Source organism: Littorina saxatilis, linkage group LG2 (assembly GCF_037325665.1).
Source record: "Littorina saxatilis isolate snail1 linkage group LG2, US_GU_Lsax_2.0, whole genome shotgun sequence".
Taxonomy (NCBI): domain Eukaryota; kingdom Metazoa; phylum Mollusca; class Gastropoda; order Littorinimorpha; family Littorinidae; genus Littorina; species Littorina saxatilis.
In genome coordinates this window covers 38633445-38659365 of record NC_090246.1, presented here as the reverse complement: position 1 = coordinate 38659365, position 25921 = coordinate 38633445, and the positions used below count along the sequence as shown (strand labels likewise).

The 25921-nt window shown below is 41.8% G+C and overlaps 1 protein-coding gene across 1 annotated transcript in view; it reads left to right on the top strand.

The window, feature by feature from the left end:
* LOC138958944 (uncharacterized) overlaps nucleotides 1-25921 on the top strand; it is a 63581-nt gene that overhangs the window by 28810 nt on the left and 8850 nt on the right. Inside the window, exon 2 of the mRNA XM_070330288.1 lies at nucleotides 24185-24352. Coding sequence (XP_070186389.1) covers nucleotides 24185-24352 — 168 coding nt within the window. The remainder of the gene's footprint in view (nucleotides 1-24184; nucleotides 24353-25921) is intronic.

The window sequence follows — 25921 nt, the reverse complement described above, 5'->3', positions numbered from 1 at the left end:
TGCAACATGAAAGTCGGTACCTCTTCGATCTCTCACGGAAAATATTAAAGTATATGATAATGAAGTAGCCATTTTGAATACGTTTTGTGGCAATTTTGACCAAAAGAAGTCCAAGGCACATTGGCCGCTGTGCTATTATTTGTTATTACATCTGCAATGATTTATTCAAAAATAATCTGCTACTAAATACATATAAATATCTCAGTGATGGCAGTTATCCGTAACACTAGTAGACGATACAGGTGCAAATTTATAGGTACTCAAGTATGTAGTGCAGAAAAATCGTGCACATTTCACTGCTGTCAGGTGCGAGAGAAAAAAACCACGAAGCAAAACTGAAGACTGCTAGAATACATGGATAATTTACAGTCTGCACGGTTACCCATTCCAAGTGGTTAGCATGTGAACAATTGAACGTTCAAACACGGATTACGTACAAGGTATTCGTGGTATATGGTCCTTGATGAGTCCTTGAGCCCCACATGCTATAGCCGCAACACGAAATTTGGTACCTCTTTGATCTTTCGCTGAAAATAAACAAGTTCAGGGGTAAAATACCGTCGTCTCTTCGGTCCTATAATTATTTCTCACTCAATTCTCTGTTTTTCAACCTCTGGTTTTTCACAGCTCACCGTTGAGTGTTCAAACACCTTTGTGTGATCACAAGTCTCCAGTCTCAAAGACAACATGTATAGAGCTGATATACTGAACGTGAGAGTATTAAATGAGAGTATTAAACATTAAATTCTCGTTTTAAATACAGTTCTCTTTGTATACATCTATATATATATACGACTAGTGTCTGTCTGTCTGTCTGTCTGTCTGTTCGCGATGCACGGCCAAAGTTCTCGGTGGATCTTTTTCAAATTTGGACACCGTATTCAGCTACACCCCGGACACAACCTCATCGATGAGATATTTCAACACGTGCTCTCAGCGCGCAGCGCTGTGCGCGCTGAACCGATTTTTGTTGTTGTTGTTGTTGTTGTTGTCGGGATCCACTACCAGTAACTCTTCCTTATCTTCTCCAGTGTTTTCAGCCGCGATTATCTTCCTTCCTCCGTGTGGCGTCAATCCATATTCCCGTTACTACGTTACTATTTTTAGAAGGTCACTGCACGTTACTATTTTTAGAAGGTCTCCAGTGTTTTGCGCGTTTATCCGGCAAAGCCGGGTCCCAGGCGCAGCCTGGTATTCGGCTCTACTTCTTGCCGGCGAAGCCGGTACCCGGCGAAGCGGGTAATCATCTAGTTGCACATATGTCTGTGGCCTGAATGTTCCAAGTACCAAACAGAATGTAAACATGACAAGAAAACCGCCCACTCGTGCAACCAGCGCGGTGGGTGACCCAATTTCGTCGTTGTGGACCGCTCAGTGTAATAAAAGAGGTTCTATACGCTGTTTGCGGGGAAAGGTCTTGGTCGGTCTATGGTTGTTTTCCTTGGTGAAGAAATTTGAATGGAAATTTGAAAATCAAGCAAACGCCTTTCTGTAATTCTGCAGAGAAATCGAATAAGGAGCACGTGTCTGTCTAAGAAACACGATTTTTCCACAAAGCAGACGGTGTGCTTAGGCGTAAACAAGACTGGGAACTAAAGTAGGTCAGTAGTTCTCGCTAGCTCTGTCGCCGCAGAAAACAGAACCCAGGAACAAACACGTGTGTGTCTGAGCCACTCTTAGCTTTCCAGGAGAACTCCGGATGGAGAGCAAACAAGAGAGTCTGTCCTAGAGTTAGCTTCCTTCCGTGAAATCGACACGGCTGTGTTGACCAATCAATCCAGTACGAGGACCTCTCAGAAACTGTCGCTATCTTCTTTGCTGTATATAGCTGCACCGTCTGTGCATGGGCTGGCCGAGTGGCTGTTTACGTGGTGTCGATAAAGTGAAGTGTTGAATACGGTTGAAAAAAAGCTCGTTTATGATAATGTTTCTACAAACCATTTGGTTTTATTTTTTTTTTAATTTGATTTAATTTGATTTGATTTGATTTGATCTTAATCTCTATCTCTGTCTCTCTCTGTCTCTGCAGTCTGTCTGTCTGTCTCTCTCTCACTCTCCGCACTCTCTCTCTCTCGCTCGCTCACTCTCTCTCTCTCTCTCTCTCTCTCTCTCTTTCTCTCTCTCCAGGCCCACTTCACCCCCATGACCTCCACATTCCCACGCCCCCCAGTTTCTGCCGCCCTGGCCGTCACTGAGTGAATTGCTGCAGAAACGGTCCTGGCTTTTTTGGTTATCTGCAAATGCGTACATTATTAAGACACTTTGACAAATTTGAAGTCATTGCACGTAATAATCATACAATGAAAGCAAATCTCACCAGTTTTCATTTCATTACCCTTATCGTATACACGAAACACTAGCAAATAGTATTTCGAAGAACTTGTGCGTAAAAGTTTCATGACGATCTGCCAAGTAGTTTTCCAGAAATCGCTCTGCACTCACCCGCAAGCACACACACACACACTCACACACACGCGCACGCACTCACGCACGCACGCACACTCACACACACACAACACACACACACACACACACACACACACACACACACACACACACACACACACACACACCCTCGTCTCGATTCCCAGTCCATTTTAACATGGTCAAACACGGATTAAAACTTTACTGAATGTAAAAAAACAAATCCATCATTTCCTTAAAATTGTGGAAACTCAGTCTCCGTCATCACATCAGTCTGAAAAGCTCAGCCCGCGGCGATCAGTAGGCGTCAACAAGTAATTGTGGCTGATAATATTAAACGACCCCAAACCAGTGGGAGGATGCGGTCATTTGATAATTGTGGGCTATACCAATGCACTGTTTCTGGAAAATATCAGCGATGTGCATCCATTAGATTATTCGAAGCCGTCCATAACAAGATGCTGGGTGCAAAAACCTGTGTTACGGTGCGTTCACTTCGATGGGGGAAAATGGCGAGCTTGTTTTTTCTATCTGCAAAGGCTGAATTCCAGACCAGGTCGGAAATGTGATTTGTAGTGCCAAGATACATTATCGTGTCCGGTGAAGAAAAAGACAAGAGCTTAAGGATAAAATGTCAGTGGGTGTGCTTCACGTGTTGTCTTGCGAGATAAAAGCTTGAAAGACAATAGGAATACTTGAAAGTTTATCATGTTTTCTTTGCAAGGTAATGTCATACTCCTGAAAATATCAAACATTGGGCCCGGAATCTCAAAGCATTGTTCTTGTGAGTGTGTGTGCACATGTGTGTGTGTGTGTGTGTGTGTGTGTGTGTGTCTGCGCGTGTGTGTATGTGTGTGTGTATTGTTCGTGTGTGTGTGTGTCCGTGTTTGTGTGTCCGTGTGTGTGTGTCCGTGCGTGCGTGCGTGTGTGTGTGTGCGCTTGAGCATGTGGAATTTGGATGTGGAATTGGTTGTCTTGTGTAGTGTGCGCACGCGATCGTCAGTGCGCATTTTTGCACGTGTACATGCACATGGCTGTCTCTGCATGTGCGTATGAGCACTTGTGCATGTGTGTGGCTTGCTTTCACTTCCTGCTCACCTCTGCTAAAATTTGCGAACGCAAACATCTACCAAACAGCAGACAGAGTCAGTGTTGCGAGCATTCGTCAAGAGATTTGCAGGCGCAATGAAAGCAGAATAGAAAAAAACCCACCTTCATTTTAACACATTTTACACTCAACAGGGTGAGATGCTACTTGCGAAACTGCAATAAAAAGATGAAAGTAAAAACAGCCTTTCGTTAAACCTGATTTGTAAACACAGTTCCGCCGGGGTTTGATGCAGTTGCCAAAACCCCACAGAGCCTCTAAAACAAGCAACAGGAAGAGAGGGTTCATGTGGGGACTGGTTGTGAAACAAAGAAAATGTTTTGATCGTCGGGCTCAACGGTGCATTAGCCAATACAAATGCTGAAAACCATTAATTTTATAAAGCTTTTTTTTCTTCGGGTTACCTAATGTATATGTACGTTTTTGAGATCCACGTGTTATTAGGGAGGGTCTTTCAGGAAACACACACACACAAACGTAACACACACTTACACACAAACAGACACACACACACACACACTGACACACACACACACACACACACAGACAAACACAGACACATACATGCACACACACACACACACACACTGACACACACACACACACACTGACACACACACACACACACACACACGCACTGACACACACACACACACACTGACACACACACACACACACACACACACGTAACACACACACACACACACACACACACACGTAACACACACACACACACACACATACACACACACACACACACACACACACACACACACACACACACACACACACACACACACACACACACTCAAATTATACTAAAAGATTAGCGCTAGGAGAGAGAGTGAGAGAGAGAGAGAGAGAGAGAGAGAGAGAGAGAGAGAGAGAGAGAGAGAGAGAGAGAGAGAGAGAGCACACATCACCCCCATACACACACACACCACACAAACACACACACACCACACACATACACACACACACACATACACACACAAACACTCACATACACACTCACATACACACACACACACACACACACACACACACGCGAGAGAGAAAGAGAGAGAGAGAGAGAGAGAGAGAGAGAGAGAGAGAGAGAGAGAGAGAGACAGACAGGCAGGCAGGCAGGCAGGCAGGCAGACAGACAGACAGACAGACATGTCATGATCTACTGCAAACTACACGTAAGCAAAGTAACATTTCAAGACGTTTATGTCCTGTACTGCTATTTTTCTCCAGCACTACACGTTTTGATTGTTGATAGCACACAGATACAACCCAGAATCTATGGACTGATTATGTGGTGAAAAACTAAGTGTTACTGATGAGGTTCCACTGTTCCAAGCCGACGTTGGAATGTAATGACTCTCTACAAGAGACTCTGGACAATAGAATCGCTTTACTGGTGACAACGTACTTATACCGTCCGTTTGCATCAGTTTCTTGTTATTCATTGGTGAGCCGTTAAGTTGATTCATACAAGGCCCATGGGAGGCTTTTTTAAGGTTAGACTCTGTCATCTGCCATGACAGAGGACGAAATAGCTGCATGATTATATTATTGTAAACACATTTTGGTGGTTTTTCTTCCATTCTTGATTTCATTTTTATTTTATTTTATTAAAAAAAAAAAAAAATTGGGGGGGGGGGGTTGAGGAGGGGGTGGTCTTCATTACTTTCCGAACTGATTTCCGTGCCGATGACCAAATTCTGATATTAATCAAGTTGAAATCAATGTGACGAGTTCAGTTTAATCAGAGCGTGTTTACACGCACTGTGAAATTAATCACATAAATTGATGAAATGCGCCCCATTATATCAGCAATGTAAACGTGACTGAAAAAACCCCACTCATTTTCAAAACTATTTTTATCTTACGATTTGTTAATAAATATAAGCGTAGGTAATTTTGATAAGTTCCTGATCGAAGACAGTTTAAGTCCTCATACCAGTCAACTTGACTGATACCAACGTGTTAACAAAACAATGAACACTTTGTTCTCACACCGTCTTACGAATTTCGATAACCGTAATTTGACTAATTGAAATCAGTATCGGCCTATGTCTCCACTCGATCATATAAATGAGGTAAGCGTGACTAATATCCATTTAAAGCATTGAACGAAGCACGACTCTGAGCTTGGAGAAGCTTGAGCTGCAGTAATTGAATTGCACTCAGCCAAGATCAATGACTCTTGTGTGCTTCGATCTATCTCTGTCGCCCATTCCAAAAAGCTGTAGTGGAACGTATTCTGGATGTAAAATGAGTTATTCCCCTTTGGTATACATCCGTGTTCCGTGTAGTCCATACCTTTCTAATTCCCACATGGCATGCATCTGCGTTGGGTGTGTCACGGTTTCGATTTGTTTCCGGAAGTTGGAGCTTGTTTCACGGATAAGGATGAGTATTTTGCCATTGAATGTTTTGATCTTCAAGTAAATTGCAAAGCAAAGACAATGAGTGAATACATTTTGTTTTGAAAAATAGGGGCGTGGGAATAGGGTTGACATTATATTGAGAAACTCGAGAAGTCTTCGATGGTTTTGAATGTCACACCTTTGCTACAGCATAGAAGGACTGGACAGAATATTGACCAGAAATAAAGACGCCATGACGGTTACAAAAACATTGGTCTGTCCAGGATACTTAACAACCAATGAATAGTACACCGACGAAAGGATCACCGCAATGTATGCTAGATTATGACTGAGTATATCATGAAACACATCATACAGACGAACAGGAGCTGCAATTATGGGATATAGCACTCCACGCAGATCAATGACTCTTATGCTCGTGGTTATGATGTTGTCCGCTCTATTTCTGTCACCATTTCACAAAGCTGTGGTGCAGCGTGTACTCGGCATGGAATGGAAGTGATGCCCACTTGACATGCAACTGAGTGTGGTCCAGTTTGTTTGTTTGAAGCCGAACCTTGTTTCAAAGCTTTAGGACGTTCTTGAATGGTTCTTATTCTTCTTTATTCATGGTTTGAAACTTTCACGATCTTTTACGTGTATGCTCGTTTTTACCCCGCCATTTAGGCAGCCATACGCCGCTTTTGTGGGAGAGCATAGAAGGATCTGGGAATTTTGTTTTTAAAGGGGGTGGGGGAAGGGGGGGGGGAGTAATTCCGTAAAGTCTCTCATCCTCTTTTCAAAGGCAAAAATTTGCTACACTTTAGTGAGAATGCCTCAATGACATAAAACTACGTGTTGCAGAATAATGCACGGTAAGTACTGTTAAACACACAGTTCACTATTCGGATACTTCAATACTACAATTCACGAAGAGTAGTAGGCTACACTGACGCGGGGACCAAATTATCTGTGCAAGAGTATTACAGTAAATGTGAAACATAGAACGGCGAACATGAGCTGCAGTGATGGGATTGGACTCCACGTAGATCAATGCCTATTGTGTTCGTGGAATGGTTCGTCTCTATCTATGTGTCACCATTTTCAGTAGAAGTCAGGGGCGTGTTCCAATTTGATCTGAGCAACAATCTCACTTAGTAATTGGTATGCGGGACGTCATCGTGCTTTTCTATGACTTCGTAGGGTTGAGCAGGCAGATGGGAGAAGAGGCAACGTAGGAGTTTTGAATTACCTTGAATGAAGTAGAGGCAGAAGGAGAGAGAGAGAGAGAGAGAGAGAGAGAGAGAGAGAGAGAGAGACAGACAGACAGACAGACAGACAGACAGACAGACAGACAGACAGAGAGGGCACTTGCAAAGGAGCCACAAAGAACTACCGCGCATTTTCCCTAGAAGCAATAATATTTGAATTCCCCCACATCATACTCAAAACAAAACCCAAGCTACAGATCTACTGACAGATACAATCTATAATAACCAGCTTCAGCAAGCAGACCCCACGGAGATTGTTCCGGCCTTTCCCCAAACATTTCCCTCCTGTCATTCAGACTGCGGGGGATCAGCCGTTTCATCTCCGCTCATTGGCAAAGAAAAAAGAAAAAGCAAAAAGGGTGAATAGATGGGTCAGCATTTCCCTCCATGGCACAATAGCAAAAAGCCTCTATCAGTTTCTGACCACCTCCACCCTCACCCCCACCCCACACACGCACAATATCACATAGCTGAATGCATGTGCAAGCCTTTCCCTCCCTACACATACGACACAGCAGAGTAGATGTGTCAGCCCCCCCCCCCCCCCACCACACACTCATACACATCAACAAAAAGCAGAATAGATGTGCCAGATCCCCCCACCCCCCCCCCCCCCGCTGTCATTCACACACACACATACACGCACATTCACAAAAAGCAGAATAAATGTACCAGCCATTTTCTCCCCAGCATAACAACAACAAGTCGCGTAAAGCGAAATCAATACATTAAGTCAATATGTTGAGGCTCAAGAAGAGACAGTACAGCATTATAGAAATAAAGGACATATGAAAGCCATGCTGAAAACCGAATGCCCTCAAATTGCACCCCCTCCTTCGCCTCACACACATACACATATCAAATAACATAAAAAAACAAAACTGATACATGTATCAGTCATTTCCCCCGCAGCACAATAACAAGGAAAGCAATAGCTGTACCAGTCATCTCCACCACGGCACAATAACGAAAAGCAGAATAGATGTATCAGCATTTTTCCCCCAGCACACATATACATCATAACATAAAGCAGAATAGATAATCCCATGGGAAGTGGCCATCGGTGCTTGCCTGGAATGATGCCAGTGTTGTCGGACATATCTTCGGTCCTAAATATTCTTCCTCACGAGACAAAGAGGAAGGACAGTGCGCACACCAGCAAACACTTTCTGAGGTTGCGTCAAGACAATTTACAAAAAGACAGAAATCCAAAACAGCTAGACTGCTAACGCTCCAAAAATCAGAATCAAAAAACAAAAATGGTTAAAGTTTTTGGGTCATGGAACGATAGCTGTCGTTGCTATTCTCAAAAATATGTTCCACACAATACAGGACTAGTGTCTCCTGACTTTCACTTCGGCACATTTGTTTTTCAGCAAGAAACTGAATCTCGTGCCAGAGGGCGTAGAAAGGAGTCGGGGTGGAGATTTGGGGGAACAGGATCCATGCCCAAAATAAAATCGTCAACTTTTGACATTTTAGCTGCAGATGCCGATGGCAGAGTGTGTAGCTAAACAGGGGAGATGGAGACGAGAGAAGGGATGGGCTGTCATCTGATCCAGTTCTTGTTTTCCCTAAATTCCAGCTAACCTCTGGGCTTTTCTCTCGAAGGTGGAATTGAAATACTTTTTTTTTCTTGTTCTGTTCTCTTCTTCTTCTTCTTCTTTTTCTTCTTCTTCATCATCATCTTCTTTTTCTTCTTCTTCTTCTTCTTCTTCTTCTTCTTCTTCTTCTTCTTCTTCTTCTTCTTCTTCTTCTTCTTCTTCTTCTTCTTCTTCTTCTTCTTCTTCTTCTTCTTCTTCTTCTTCGTAAGTGTTTGCTGTTTGGGCATCAATACTGTGAAACCTTTTGATATTATTTCATCTTTTGTCCTCCCCGATGTAGGCAGCAAATGCCATCTTGTAGGAGTGGCGCATGTCATATTTTGTGACTGTTCATATACCCCTGCCATGGCCACTTTCTCGAGAAATCTGAGTTTGGAATCTTTCACGTGCGCAACGATCTCTGGTGGTCAAATGGAGGCGGGACAGACATTAGCGAGTTTATACGTGAACAGATGATTAGAACCAGATTTTACCTTTTCTCCTGTCTCGACCGGGGATCGAACCTTGTACCACTCTCATCGCAGCACAATGCACTAACCACGAGGCCACCAGCGACTCCCGTCTGATTTGCCGAAAATAAAGCCTGAAAAACAACCCACGTTATGTCAAGTTGCCGCAAAGATAGCTGGACGACTGCCAGAAAGGAAACACACGTCCCTTATTTCACCCCTCACTTTGATCACAGAGATCACATCAACGACCAGAAAAAAAGATCAGGAACCCCATCCTCTTCTTTTCGGCCATTCTGTCATTCGGGCTCAGGAGCCAACAGACATTCCGATACATCTTCCCTACAGGCGCCCGACACACCCAAAATTGTATAGCATCAGTTCGTGTTCAAATGCGCTCTGCGGTCATGTGTTGCGTCAGCTCGTGAGTCAGACTTACAAGAATTATTATTCAATCTTGAATGTTTAAATTTAAAATCATTTTTAATACTTTTTTTTTTAATGTGTTTTTGACATTATTGTCCCAACGCCGGGAAATTCGGAAAACTAGCAGTAACAGAATTGTACTACTCCGGTGTGTGTGTGTTTAGATGTAATCAGCCCCTCAGCGGTGAAACGGGGGTGGGACACATTCAGTTGACCCTTGTCCGTCCAGGCCCGGATTCGAACCCGTGTCCTGCTGATCACAACGTTCAGTGCTCTACCAACTGAGCTACCGGGCTCCCTGTCGTTGGGGTAAATCAGGGGAATCTTACTACGCGTCTTCTCTTTGACGTTTCCCAGTCTCGCAGTGTTCGAAAGAATTCCGAAGTGACGAACGAACCGAAAAGTCTGAACCAAAACAACAAGTCGCGAAAGGCGAAAATACAACATTTAGTCAAGCTCAGTCGAACTCACAGAATGAAACTGAACGCATTGCATTTTTTCCGCAAGACCGTACACTCGTAGCATCGTCTGTCCACCGCTCGTGGCAAAGGCAGTGAAAATAATTAACAATCTAGAAAAGCGCGGTAGCGGTTGTGCTGAGGAGGATAGCCCGCTTTTCTATATCTCTATTCTTTTTAACTCTCTGAACGTGTTTTTAATCCAAACATATCATATCTATATGTTTTTGGAATCAGGAACGGACAAGGTTTTAGATGAAATTGTTTTTAAATCGATTTCGGAAATTTAATTTTAATCATAATTTTTATATTTTTAATTTTCAGAGCTTGTTTTTAATCCGAATATAACATAATTATATGTTTTTGGAATCAGAACATGATGAAGAATACGATAAACGTAATTTTGGATCGTTTAATAAAGATAATAATTTTAATTACAATTTTCCGATTTTCATTAATTAATTTTTAAGCCTCCAAGCTGAAATGCAATCCCAAAGTCCGGCCTTCGTCGAAGATTGCTTGGCCAAAATTTCCATCAATTTGATTGAAAAATGAGGGTGTGACAGTGCCACCTCAACTTTTACAAAATGCCGGATATGACGTCATCAAAGACATTTATCGAGAAAAATAAAAGGCTGGGGATATCATACCCATGAACTCTCATGAAAAATGTCATACAGATCGGTCCAGTAGTTTACTCTGAATCGCTCTACACACACACACAGACACACACACACACACATACACCACGACCCTCGTCTCGATTCCCGCCTCTATGTTAAAACATTTAGTCAAAACTTGACTAAATGTAAAAACTACAATCAAGTGACCACAAGCAAACGAACAAAAAGGCTTTAATTAACGCATGAAACCTAGCCAGTCTATTAGCAAAGACACCGAGAGTGTTTCTCTTTGGTTTGCGTCATGCGTGTATAAAGAGAAGAATGAGTTTGCAAGTCGAACCGATTGTCCCCAGATGTTAACGGATTCTGACCATGCTAGAGCAAAAGATCGCTACTCGATCCCAGTCGGTTTATCGACAAACTAAGCACCAACCATACTTTTATGTTTCCATGTTCAGTGTCATCAACTTGAAACACTGAAGATAACAACTTTGGCTAGCTTGACTGGTTGACCCACTGAGAACTCTCGTCGCGCGCGAGGCCTGAACATTCATTTCGAAAACTTGGTTCACAACACTGCTCCCTGTCTATGCTTTTGCACTTACTTTTGCACAAACAAAACGATGACCAAGACAATGTTTGATGTGCTGTTGACAGACCAGATTTTGTAAGTCGGTCCTCAAGGGAGCAGATCGCCTTCTGTTTCTTCTTTTTCAACCTAGGCCTTCGGCCTCGACCAATAAAGATGAAAAAGAAGACGATATCCTCCCATCGGACGAACAAAAAGGATGGTCTGTCAATAACATATCAATCATAGTATCAAGACATTGTCCCAGATTATATTAGGCTTGTATAGAAATTGTATGAGATGGTATTCACTGCTGTGTCTGGTGCCTGTGATATCTCCCCTCCTACTCAATCCTAGTACCTCTCCAATCGTGGGATCATCTGTTAATCGAAGACGGGTCATCTTTACACGTCTGCGCTCTTTGCACTTCATGCTTTCCTGCGTACGGCCATGTCTGGTTGCGCGGAACGGGTGCTTCCGCCTCACAACCCCTCATTGCCCAAAGTGCTGCCATTTCTGGAACATTGATCCGGCATGGAAGGGTATGGGGGTGGATGGAGTTGGGGGAAGGGGGCTCGAGAAAGAAGGGAGGGAATCGATGAGGGTGATAACGGTGTAAGTAGGTAGGTGCGACATAAAAAGAAAAGGGATTGAAGGGACCACTGTTATTGGTTTTTAAAATGTTATTGCAGTTTGGGTTTTCCTAACAACTATAGTTGGACTTCTCCTGCCATCTCTGGAATATTGATCCAGCTAAATCAAAGATGAAAGACAAATCGGGATTACAAAGACCAGTTACTTGGTTTTGAAACACATTTTGCTAACGTTGGTTGGACTTCAACCTTTAATTCGAAAGCAAGTCTATTTAAGGAGGGAAATTAAATACGTGTGTGTGTTTGTGTGTGTGTGTGTGTGTGTGTGTGTGTGTGTGTGTACAGTGAGGAGGGGTTCATTGGAGGGGAGTGATTGTGGCAATAAGAAGATCAATAGTAAAAGTATCGATCAAAAGGACTAATAGTTTCTTTGTTCAAAGAATGTTTTAATTGGGGTGTTTTCCTAACGAGCTGTGCTTTAATGAGCTTTTGTTCAAAAACAACTCCATCACGCAGAAGGGAGAAAAGGGGGTGAATTGGTTGAGGAGGGGGGGGGGGGGGAGAAGAGGCAGTTGTTTTAAAGAGAGATTTACTCAAGGATTCAGTAGAGGTAGGGGATTTTTCAAGGATTAAAGCAGACGCTTGGGATAAGACTGTCTGGGAATATTGTTCTCTTTCAACAGCAATGGTTTGGTTTAGTTTTCAATCAGTTCCACTTTAGGCAGATCTAGTTCATAAGCACCAAAAGGAGGATTTTGGACAAAGAGAAGAGGGGTTAACGGACAATTAAGAGCCTAACAGTGGATGGGATATTTGATTCTTACTTTGGCTTAGCTTTGACAGTGACAGTATGATCAGTCAGGATTGTGGAACGCGTTTGGGGTCCCTCTTTGGCTTAGCTTTGACAGTGACAGTATGATCAGTCAGGGTAGTGGAACGCGTTAGGGGTCCCTCTTTGGCTTAGCTTTGACAGTGACAGTATGATCAGTCAGGAGTGTGGAACGCGTTAGGGGTCCCTCTTTGGCTTAGCTTTGACAGTGACAGTATGATCAGTCAGGAGTGTGGAACGCGTTAGGGGTCCCTCTTTGGCTTAGCTTTGACAGTGACAGTATGATCAGTCAGGGTAGTGGAACGCGTTAGGGGTCCCTCTTTGGCTTAGCTTTGACAGTGAGAGTATGATCAGTCAGGATAGTGGAACGCGTTAGGGGTCCCTCTTTGGCTTACCTTTGACAGTGACAGTTTGATCAGTCAGGATTGTGGAACGCGTTAGGGGTCCCTCTTTGGCTTAGCTTTGACAGTGACAGTGAGAGTATGATCAGTCAGGATAGTGGAACGCGTTAGGGGTCCCTCTTTGGCTTAGCTTTGACAGTGACAGTGACAGTATGATCAGTCAGGATAGTGGAACGCGTTAGGGGTCCCTCTTTGGCTTAGCTTTGACAGTGACAGTGAGAGTATGATCAGGATAGTGGAACGCGGTAGGGGTCTTCCTTTGGCTGTCCTTTGACAGTGACTGTGAGAGTATGTTCAGGATAGTGGCACGCGTAAGGGGTCTCCCTTTGGCTGTCCTTTGACAGTGACTGTAAGAATATGATCAGAATAGTGGTATATATTTGGCATACAATGTACTGAGAATATTTGTGTTATATATGTGAAGGAGTGGTGGAGAATGTCGAGTATCTTGAACTTTTGCGTTGTAAATTCAGGGACGTTCTGTCGCATTCATGTAAGCGCCTAGGGCTATTTCTAGATTAGGCGCATAAAAAATGATCACAATAATAATAATACAAGCCCCTGAAATTGCATAACTTGCTCTTTTAAGCATAAACAATCCTTTGAATTGCAAATCGAGTTACGGAATGAACTGTAGGCCTACAGATGCGGCTTATTTACATGAAGTTTAGAAGGAACTTCAACAACGCTGCCTTTTTGAGAACGAAAGTGAAAATCAAAGGGAGACAAATATATGACGACCGAAAGTGCGCTTTTACTTCGACCAAAGACACACTGATGACCAAATTGTGCTCCCTTTTGGAGCTTACTCCGTCAATCAAAGTCACTAGAGTGACGCTGAGCATTCATAAAAGTGATATATTTAAAATATAACTCAATAAGGACAATGGAATGTGAGCTTTGAATTTGCGACGCTAAAGTTCAACATTACCTGAACAGACTGTCTTTGGTAAATAGTGAAGAGGAGTGTCTGGGCTGTGGATATAGCCTTGTGGCCATCAAGCAGATAATCATGTAGAGGCTCTATCAATGCATTTCGAATGCCAGTACGTAAGTCTAATTGAGCCATACGAAAGCAAACACACAAAAAACTGCCGACAATACAACAAATACTTGTAACAGAACGACTAAAAAAACCACACCAACAATAAAATAAAACAACACACATACATACACCAAAACAACACCGAACGATGGCTGAGTCAGCATTTTTTCCTCATCATCCTGAAATCTTTCCCATCTGACAAAAGCGTCGACAAGGTGAAAGCGATCAATGAAAATATCTAATGGAACGGGAATTTTTAGGAACTGGATTGGTATGCTTTTCCAGCTTGTTAAGTGGCTGCCAAAGTCGCTTTCGTATTGATCATTATTGTGTCGTCCAATTCAACATGCACTTTGGTGAATACCCTCGTTCCTTGACTCGCAGTGGTTGTCAAAAGCTTTTTCTGCCAAAGCAGAATCATTCATTTTTGTTCCCAGGTTACAGACAAGCCATGTGTACCCTATAATCCCAGGCTTTTTCTGAAAAACGTTTGCAAAAGAGATCAATGGAAATGGGTTCCTCTAATCCTGACATTGCTATAAAATCTTCATTTTGAATAGATGTGTATGCACAACGTGCATTTTTACAATGAACTTCCGATGGCGGTTCTGTTGTTTGCATTTACGTGTTTGTAGTTTTGATTGCTTTTGCTTGTTTTTTTTACCGCAGATATTCGGAACCCGTTTATTTTCTTCTTCACTCTAAATGGCTTGACTGAGAACGTTGTGCAGTGCTTGTGTGTGGGTGCGTGAGAGAGAAAGGCCACAACACTCCCTGAAAAACACACTACAACTCTAGAATACAAAAATATTATAACATTATAGACTGTCAACGTTCAAAAATTCAGAACCAAAAAAAAAACCAAGAGAGGTGTGTTATTGGAACGTTTTATTATGAAAACAATTTTTGGGGGGACTTTAGATTCTAAAAAACTAAATAAAAGAAGAAAACAAAAAACCGACAGCAAATATATAATGCACAACTCTCTGCGTTACAAAAAAAAGTATTTCAATCATGGTTTTTGTGTCGCGTTATTGTGTTTTGTGGCTAGAAATGGAAACTACTTCTCATATTTTTCACTGCATTAATTTTGGGAGGGAAAAAGTCTATCACACACAATAATTGATTACAACACGTGATCGAAACTTTGTCACGGATACTGGTCGATCACGAAACGCTTCTTCTGATAAACAAAGCACTAGTCTAGTAAGGTCGTTTGAAGTAAATGGAATTAAAAGCAGACTCCTTTTGTTATCGTGAAAACGGCTTATTGGCTTACCGTCTCAGACCAGATTTTTACACGGGATAAGACCACCTCACAGCTGTATCATATACCAAAAATCAACTGCCGTGGTGATCTCTGTAATCTCTGTTCTTAATATTATTTTGTTTGACCTAGCTATTGATGTGTACATTGTTGTTAAACAGTTGTTTGTTTACCAGGGTTTGCTAGTGTGTGATAGGGTTCGTGTCCGTCTGAAGATGTTAGTTTCTTTGTTAGTCCTGTGTTGACAACTCTTCGACAAGCGCTTAGAACTGTACCCACGGAATACGCGCTATATAAGCTTCATATTGATTGATTGATTGATATTGATGGAATGTTATTTTTTTTCTGTTGAATTACTTTCTTAAAATGACGGCAGCGTATTGGGCGAATTGAAATAATTTTCGGCGTTTCGTCGACTGCCGACGCCAAACGAAATACATGCACAGTAGACTTACGAGTACACTCGCTTTTTTCTTATCTGAATCTCAGTATTTCAAACAATATCTGAAGACCTAAAGTTGGAAACGTCGTTTGTTTTTGACGTCAACGCTTAGGGGAAAACACCGCTTTGAGCTCACAACAATAATACTTAAGTTGGGTCGAACGATTTCTAGCCAGGGGGCAATTTCCTCACTTAGGTTTGAATACGGGGAGAATGGGCAAAATCGAGCGTAATATTGATCGTTTTTCAGCTCAATGTTGTCCGTGTAGATGTACTTAATTCACAATTTGTGGCACTTTATACCAATCTCGATTCAAAGTTAAGCAATCAAAATGCATTCAAATTTGATTTGGTAAATTTTATCCCAATTACTCCGCCAAGTGAAAGTTTTTTTTACATGAAGACTGTCCTCTTCATGCCCGTAGACCTTCTGTTTCTCAAGATTAGAAACATGTAATCCACCGCTGCAAAGACTTTGGAAAATATCAACATTATTTTTCATTTTAACAAAAAAGGCTTCAACTTGGGTTAACTATGAACTTGAAGTACTATTTCTACTATTAACTTTGACCATTCAGCCAAGCTTAATTATAACCAGCTGCAGTCAAATACATCCAACTTAGGAACAGAAAATGTTAAATTTACTTAACGTGTCTCAACAGAAAGAGCTAATGCTATAAAAATGTAGAAGTTACCTCATGCTTGAAACTTCAATTAAAATCTTATACGACTGGGAAGTTCAAACTGAGAAAGAAAAGAGAGGTTGTTTGGCGTCAGAATTTACTTTAAATCGCCATGCAAATCTTTTCCGTGATTTTGGCAAAATTGCCGAACTTTTTTTGTGTGGCGAAGGAGTGGTGGTAGGCAGGTGACTGAGCGTCTAACATTGTATACTAACTCATAATGCACTTGTGACACGAACGGTCACTATGCACAGTCCATCATGTTGCAGACACACGAGCCTATATTATGTGTATGATAATGCACTTTTGACACGAACCGTCACTAAACATGTACTGTCAATTCATGTTGCGGACACGAACACCCAAAAGAAGGGACTGCCGTAAACGGTCGAAGAAAGGCGATTGAGACGTTCTTAGGGGAATGAAAACAGACAGGAATAAGGTAGGATAGAAGAAGAAAATACAAAGAGAAATGACAACAGAAGGGGGGGGGGGGGGGGGGGGTGGTGGTAAGAAAAGGGGTGTGTTTAGGGTGGCCGTAAGGACTTAAAAACAAGTCGCGTAAGGCGAAAATACAATATTTAGTCAAGTAGCTGCCATTTTTCAGCAAGACCGTACAAGGTATACTCGTAGCATCGTCAGTCCACCGCTCATGGCAAAGGCAGTGAAATTGACAAGAAGAGCGGGGTAGTAGTTGCGCTAAGAAGGATAGCACGCTTTTCTGTACCTCTCTTTGTTTTAACTTTCTGAGCGTGTTTTTAATCCAAACATATCATATGTATATGTTTTTGGAATCAGGAACCGACAAGGAATAAGATGAAAGTGTTTTTAAATTGATTTGGACAATTTAATTTTGATAATAATTTTTATATATTTAATTTTCAGAGCTTGTTTTTAATCCGAATATAACATATTTATATGTTTTTGGAATCAGCAAATGATGGAGAATAAGAGAAACGTAAATTTGGATCGTTTTATAATATTTTATTTTTTTTTACAATTTTCAGATTTTTAATGACCAAAGTCATTAATTAATTTTTAAGCCACCAAGCTGAAATGCAATACCGAACCCCGGGCTTCGTCGAAGATTACTTGACCAAAATTTCAACCAATTTGGTTGAAAAATGAGGGCGTGACAGTGCCGCCTCAACTTTCACGAAAAGCCGGATATGACGCCATCAAAGACATTTATCCAAAAAATGAAAAAAACGTTCGGGGATTTCATACCCAGGAACTCTCATGTCAAATTTCATAAAGATCGGTCCAGTAGTTTAGTCTGAATCGCTCTACACACACACACACACACACGCACGCACACACACACGCACATACACCACGACCCTCGTTTCGATTCCCCCTCGATGTTAAAATATTTAGTCAAAACTTGACTAAATATAACAAGTCGCGTAAGGCGAAAATACAATATTTAGTCAAGTAGCTGCCATTTTTCAGCAAGACCGTATACTCGTAGCATCGTCAGTCCACCGCTCATGGCAAAGGCAGTGAAATTGACAAGAAGAGCGGGGTAGTAGTTGCGCTAAGAAGGATAGCACGCTTTTCTGTACCTCTTTTTGTTTTAACTTTCTGAGCGTGTTTTTAATCCAAACATATCATATGTATATGTTTTTGGAATCAGGAACCGACAAGGAATAAGATGAAAGTGTTTTTAAATTGATTTGGACAATTTAATTTTGATAATAATTTTTATATATTTAATTTTCAGAGCTTGTTTTTAATCCGAATATAACATATATATATGTTTTTGGAATCAGCAAATGATGGAGAATAAGATAAACGTAAATTTGGATCGTTTTATAAATTTTTATTTTTTTTTACAATTTTCAGATTTTTAATGACCAAAGTCATTAATTAATTTTTAAGCCATCACGCTGAAATGCAATACCGAAGTCCGGGCTTCGTCGAAGACTACTTGACCAAAATTTCAACCAATTTGGTTGAAAAATGAGAGCGTGACAGTGCCGCCTCAACTTTCACGAAAAGCCGGATATGACGTCATCAAAGACATTTATCGAAAAAAGGAGAAAAACGTTCGGGGATATCAATCCCAGGAACTCTCATGTAAAATTTCATAAAGATCGGCCCAGTAGTTTGGTCTGAATCGCTCTACACGCACGCACGCACGCACGCACACACACACACACACACACACACACACACACATACACCACGACCCTCGTTTCGATTCCCCCTCGATGTTAAAATATTTAGTCAAAACTTGACTAAATATAAAAAGCTAACACAGCAAAACGTGCTGTCCTGTCAGAGGGAGGGGGGGGGGGCAATAAAGACGGGGACGCAGTCAATCAATAATTAATCAACCTGCTGAGCTCTCCGCAGCGCGCCTTGTTCAATTATTGCCTCTCCTCCGGCCCTCCGTGCCTGCCTGTTCTCTCTCTTAGGCTGCACTTTATTGGAAAAAGGCAACCCAACAAAACGAAAACCAAACACATTCAAAAAAGAAGGATTGAAAAAGAAAAACGGGAAGAGAGATTGGAAGAAGGAAAAGAAGAAAGAAAGAAAGAAAGAGAAGACAGACATATTAGAGAAGACAAGGAAAGACACAGACCGGCACACACACACACACACACACACACACACGCACGCACGCACGCGGCACGCATGTACATTATGAAAATAGGGAACTCCAGTTTTGAGATAAGATGGCGACATCATGCCTTCCAATAAAGATAACCTGATGATTAGAGTGCTTAAAGGCCCAGTCTGCCTCAAATGGTTTACAGAACGATTTAAATCTTCTCACGAAAAACGCAGTTCTAACCTTATGGAACACACTTGCAATAGCATTTAACAGCATGAAATGACACAGTTCGTGTAAATGGCTATTTATCTTGCGTAAACCACACACCAGATTTCGTGGTTTATTTGACCCCTGAGCCATCGTGAACCCGTGTCACACACTTTCCTTTTTTTCACAATTTTGTCGTCAGTTTGTGATTTCAATGCGACTCGCTGTTTTGGGCGGTTCTGGTAAGGTTATGCCCCTTCTTTCTTTTGGCTGGTAACTGGCGCCACCTCGCGGCAAGATCACACGAGAAAGGAAAAAAAACTTGCATTGGTCCCAAATACTGAAATAGCATATCGGTTTGGTAACAGTTCGTGTGTAAGTCGTGCATTTTATACGGTAAACATGCAGACAATGGTCGGTTCTGGTGAGGTTATGCCCCTTCTTTTTTTTCGGCTGGTAACTGGCGCCACCTTGCGGCAAGATCACAGGAGTTGTCTCGCGTTATTACTCCAAAGCGCTCATTGTGTACCTCTGAATCTAAAATACAACAAACGACTGCGAGTCACACGAACCATAGACAAATTATCTATTTGGTCTATGCACGAACTTATCGGCCGCGGTAGACTTCAAAGAAAGCAGCGACATGCAGAAAGTTCGTCTGCTTGAGAAACACGACCCTGCGTGACCTGCACCGGTGTCACGAACTGAAACCTCTCCTGAACAATCCTTCTCATTGCGGTCAATGCGCATGCGCCAATCTTGGACTTAAAAAATGCGACCCTTTGATCGAACGAACCATGAGTTAGGGTTAGGGTTAGGATTAGGGTAAGGGTTAGGGTTAGGTTGTTCACGACCTGATTAATCTCCTCATGTTAGCGCATGCGCATTGACCACAATGAGAAGGATTGTTCAGGCAGAGTTTTCAGTTCGTGACACCGGGCTCCCTTTTTTTTTTAGACTTTCAAAACTTGTCTTGATGAAATAAGAAATCTTTTATGGTTTAAGAATGTTTGTGTTGCAAGCTGTCAATTTATTATTTAGATTTTAAAAGTTAGTTCAAGCGCCAAAACGAGGCGTCTGATTGTGTTACTCAGGCCACGCAAAAATAAATTCTTTGAAAAATGCTCGCTCTTTACGTAGGGCACCTAGGATGTTCTCAAGCGGTGAGTGTTTAAACGAAAGGATGTTTGTACTGTGTGTAAAAGTCTGACAGTACGTGTCTGTGACCAGAAACTGATGGTTTACGGGAAGCTGAGCGTGCTTTTAATTCCGACCTTAGTTTCACACATCTTGTTACTGTCGTCCAGCCTTTCTTGTTGCCAAAGCGTTTTTGGTACGGTGCCATACTTGTGACAAGAGGGATAATTGGACAGTACACATTAACGTCGGGTATTATCGACTGATAACGGTACAGACTAGCTCTAGCGATGCCTGTTCATGAAATGCGCAGTCCTTCCCGGAAAACAATTTGATAATAAAAAAATAAAAAAGCCTCAAATTAATGAAAGCACTATAGCACGTTACCCTTTATGCCTGCCTGTCTGCCTGCCTGCCTGCTTGCTTGCTTGCCTGTCTGTCTGTCTGTCTGTCACTCTGTTTGTTCATTACCTTCTCAGTGTCCACAGAAAGCGAACAAAATACATTTCGTACATTGTAAAGAGCAAATAGTGGTATCATTATTCTTTGAGACTGACACGACACATTTAGACCCATTGACGTAATTTAAAGTACGGTTTACCATCCAACCTTGTAGTACACACATACGTATGCTGTTCCATAATTATTTAGAATCTCAGAAACGGAAACACAAACCAACAATCTAATCAGGCCATTTTCTAGACCAATCCTTTCCCAGCCGACACCCAACTGGCCATCCTCTCAAACGTTCTCATTCTGGCCTGGGACCGCGTGACATCAGCTATACCTGGTATGGCCCTCGTGAAGGCTCGGATAGAGTCTTCAGGGGTCTCTACCCGTGTTTTCGCGGCTATTTCTTAAAATCCAAGAACATGCTGAACTAGCATGGGGAGATGTCAAGAAAATAGGGAGGATGCAACCAGCAGCAGTGCTCCCTTTGGTGCCAAGAAATCTGTTGTCGCAAAGGCAGTATAGACAGGTGCGTTGTCGTGTTACATCATAAGCCCTCGAATACCTGTGTTTGGACGGTGTTTATGCCAAGCCTCAAATATTTTCGACCATTAGGGGTGGACACAGCAGTCAGACGTGACGGTATGCCTGTCCTCAAGAGTCACAGTGTTTAAATGCCTTGATCTAGATGCAAACAATTTTTAGGGCTTCTTGTTATTTGAACTTGGCAGGGGTTGGGTCACCTGGTTAAACACCCGAATAGACGACAGTTGTTTGGTTTCAGAGTGGAGCTAATTAATCCAGGTTTTGTCACCACTGACGATATTCCATGTTGATTTGGAGAAGCCATTGCTGATTTTTTCAAGTATTGTCAGGCAACACTCTGCCCTACCCCTCTTTTCCCCGTCACTGGGTTCATGTACATGGTACCCCATAGCAACCGGCAAATCGCTTTGGGGCCATACATATTTGTGTAAGATCTTTTCAAATGCAGACCTTTTAATGCCAAGGGCACGTTGCATCTCCCTGATTATAATTAAGTGATCTTCTCTTATCATCAGCGCCAATGTTTTCGAGGATAACAAATGAAATGAGTAGACCAGGGTGGGTATCATTTTCGAGGCTCCGTCTACCCGGTTTGAAATTGCTGTACCAGTTTTACACCACGACTCTACAAAAGAGCGTTAATCCTAAAACATTTCATCACACTTTCATGCAGATCGGCCTCTTTTAACCCTTATTTTGTAGTTATTGTAAGTTATGGCTCCGAAATCGCGAATTTGAGCTTCATGACGCAATCTCATACATTGCGCGGTGAGTATCTTCTCGAGTCGACCATATAAAAACGACATAACTCTGGAACTTCATTTTTTGTGTCAAGCCTCACGATAGTCTATTATTTGACGGCATGATTTTGTATTTAACGCCATATTGCCAGGAGCCTGGATTCTAAATAATAATGGAACAGCCCTCGTACACACATACATACATGTATACGAACACGCGAGGCTTCTGAAGGAACACTCACAGAGGACATCTTGTAAACCTGAGACCAGCACCGACTCTGGAAGTTCTGTATCACGCATGTCAGTCATGAAATCAACGAAGCGTTAAATTATTCGCTTGATTGATTAGTTCACACGTGAAGGTCTGCTGCACGACTTGCAGACCTGCTCTCCCGAACAGAAGTATTGACGTGGCTTTACAACCGGGAATTGACAGAAATTAGAGTAATGCAGTTTTCATTGATTTTTTTTTCCGGTTTCAGGTGCAGTATTTTTATATTTAGGTGCAGACACCCCCGTCGACTATATTATGTGTGGTGCTGGCATTACCTGTAAATATATTTATAAACCATGTTGCTTGAATGACAATATGCTCACACGCCAATGCCGGTCGACTTTGTTTTTGTCTCGATGATGATAGTTGTTGTACTCTTTGGCCTGCACCATATTGATTTTTAGGTGTGGTACTGTCTGTCCTATTCTTTACTGATGTTCTTCTTTCTCTTTCTGTCATCTCTCCTTTTATTTGCTGACGAAGCCCTTGTGTCGAAACTGGTCCATGTTCGTGTTGATGTCTAAATGTCGATGTTTCTGGGGAGTAGTTTTTTTTTAAATTTTGTGCGTGGCCTGTCGCGACTCTTGTTTCTTGTCCCAGTATGCACTCACACCGAGGCCACGTCCCAGCACTCACGGCTCCATCCCACATCTGAATGTCTTTCCGCTGCTAGACTTGCTACATGTTAGTTGTTATTTTGTTCTTGTTCTTCTCACCTGCAGCCTCTTGTTCCTGTTCTGTTCCAGGTGTATTTTTATTACATTTAGTCAAGTTTTGACTAAATGTTTTAACATAGAGGGGGGAATCGAGACGAGGGTCGTGGTGTATGTGTGTGTGTGTGTGTGTGTGTGTGTCTGTGTGTGTGTGTAGAGCGATTCAGACTAAACTACAGGGCCGATCTTTATGAAATTTGACATGAGAGTTCCTGGGTATGATATCCCCGGATGTTTTTTTTCATTTTTTCGATAAATACCTTTGATGACGTCATATCCGGCTTTTTGTAAAAGTTGAGGCGGCACTGTCACACCCTCATTTTTCAATTAAATTGATTGAAATTTTGGCAAAGCAATCTTCGACGAAGGCCGGGGTTTCGTATTGCATTTCAGCTTGGTGGCTTAAAAACTAATGAGTGAGTTTGGTCATTAAAAATCGAAAACTTGTAATAAAATTTTTTTTTATTAAACGATTCAAAAACAATTTCATCTTATTCTTCGTCATTTTCTGATTACAAAAACATATACATATGTTATATTTGGATTAAAAACAAGCTCTGAAAATTAAAAATATAAAAATTATGAGCAAAATTAAATTTCCGAAATCGTTTTAAACACTATTTCATCTTATTCCTTGTCGGTTCCTGATTCCAAAAACATATAGATATGATATGTTTGGATTAAAAACACGCTCAGAAAGTTAAAACGAAGAGAGGTACAGTAAAGCGTGCTATGAAGCACAGCGCAACCGCTGCCGCGCCAACAGGCTCGTCACTTTCACTGCCTTTTGCACTAGCGGCGGACTACGTTCAGTTTCATTCTGTGAGTTCCACAGCTTGACTAAATGTAGTAATTTCGCCTTACGCGACTTGTTTATTGTTATTTTGTTCTTGTTCTTCTCACCTGCAGTCTCTTGTTACTGTTCTGTTCCAAGTGGTTTTAAAAAAATGTATTGTTTTCTTGTTCTAGCTCTTCTCACCTGCAGTGTCTTGTTCCTTTTGTGTTCCAGGTGTGTCGCTGACATGCTACATGTGCAACTCGGCCCAGTCCCGTAACGGAAAGCTGTGCGAGCTGCTGACAGGGGACCCCCGCATCTTTGAACAGAACTGTGACCACCTGCCTGACGCCCGCAACCACGGCGTCAACTACACTGTGTGCAGAAAAATGTTTCAAACAAGTAAGTTCCTTCATGGGGTCAACTGCCTTTGAAGGCACAGTCCTTAGAACTACATGCATTTTAGGATTTGCGCTAGATAGGGGCTCCTAATATGGACCGGCTCCTAATATGGACCACCTCCTGTTCTGACAAACTAACGGCGCTAGAGGGCTCAAAACAATTTCATGCACTGTATTCATGCACCCTCTCTGGATAACTTGCACATGTCAAAACAGTGACGGGTGCAGAAACACAAACCTCAAAACCGTCAGGCTTTTTCTCTTTTTGTTCCCTTTTGGCAGCGTTCACTCTAAATTTGCCGCCTAAAACGGGCTCGTTTCTGTCCACAGCCAAAGCTGTTATCACACAAAAATGACTATATTTGACAGCTAAGACCGTATTTGTTACATTTTAGCAGTGTTGACCCCGAGTTTCTACTACAAAAAAAAAGAAGCAAAATCTCAAAGTACGTGTGTGTTGCCTAATATGGACCACCTTCAACAAATCGAAGAAAATAAAAGCTAAAGGATATTTTCATTAATTCACAAAGAAGCTTGCTGAAAATAACCTATACCTAGCCCTCGAGATTTACCCCCAAACCTCGGGGTTCCTGTTCAAAGAACACACACTCGTTTACTGATTTCAGCGAGACACTAATGCAAGGGAGAGGACTCTTGTCAAATGGCACGAACAAAGCCGGCGGAGTTGTGCTTCGTGGGTAGACATTGCAGGCGTCATGTGAAGAATGGCTTTATTGGTCTGCACATCATTATTGATTTTTGTTTCCTTTCTTTTTACATTTAGTCAAGTTTTGACTAAATGTTTTAACATAGAGGGGGAATCAAGATGAGGGTCGTGGTGTATGTATGTATATATATATATGTATAGAGAATACTACATGGCTTGCTGTGTCGTACCAGATTTACACAAGTTGTTTTTTTAAATATTGAACTGCGAGCAAAAGCGAGCAAAAGCGAGCTGTTCACTATTTGAAAATGCAACGAGTGTAAATTTGGTACGAAACAGCAATCCATGTAGTATTCTGTTTATCCTTCATACTGTACTTACGTTACGTGTATATTTTACTGAAAATGTCCTGCAGTTGAGGCAGCTAAATTGAAGACGCTTGTTTTGGAACCTCGATCTCTTCTAAAGCCTCGTGCAATCTATTACGTCAAAGCAAAGAAACGTCACTCTGAAAGTGTGGCGTGACGTGTTAGTTCTAAACATTCATCGAGGGTAATTAGCGAGCGCAATTTTTTTTCTTCTATAATGACGTTTGTCTCTGTGACTTTGGCATCATAAGCAGTGGAAAAAAAGGTCCCTGCCAGACTTGCTTGACATGACCTCATTTACATGATATACACACATATGATTTGAACGATTATTATCTCCCGAGTGTCTCTCTCACGTATGTAGGATATATGTGTGTGTGTGTGTGTGTGTGTACAGCGATTCAGAGAAAACTACCGGACCGATCTTCATGAAACTTTACATGAGAGTTCCTGAGTATAATATCCCCACACGTTTTTTTCATGTTTTTACATTTAGTCAAGTTTTGACTAAATGTTTTAACATAGACGGGGAATC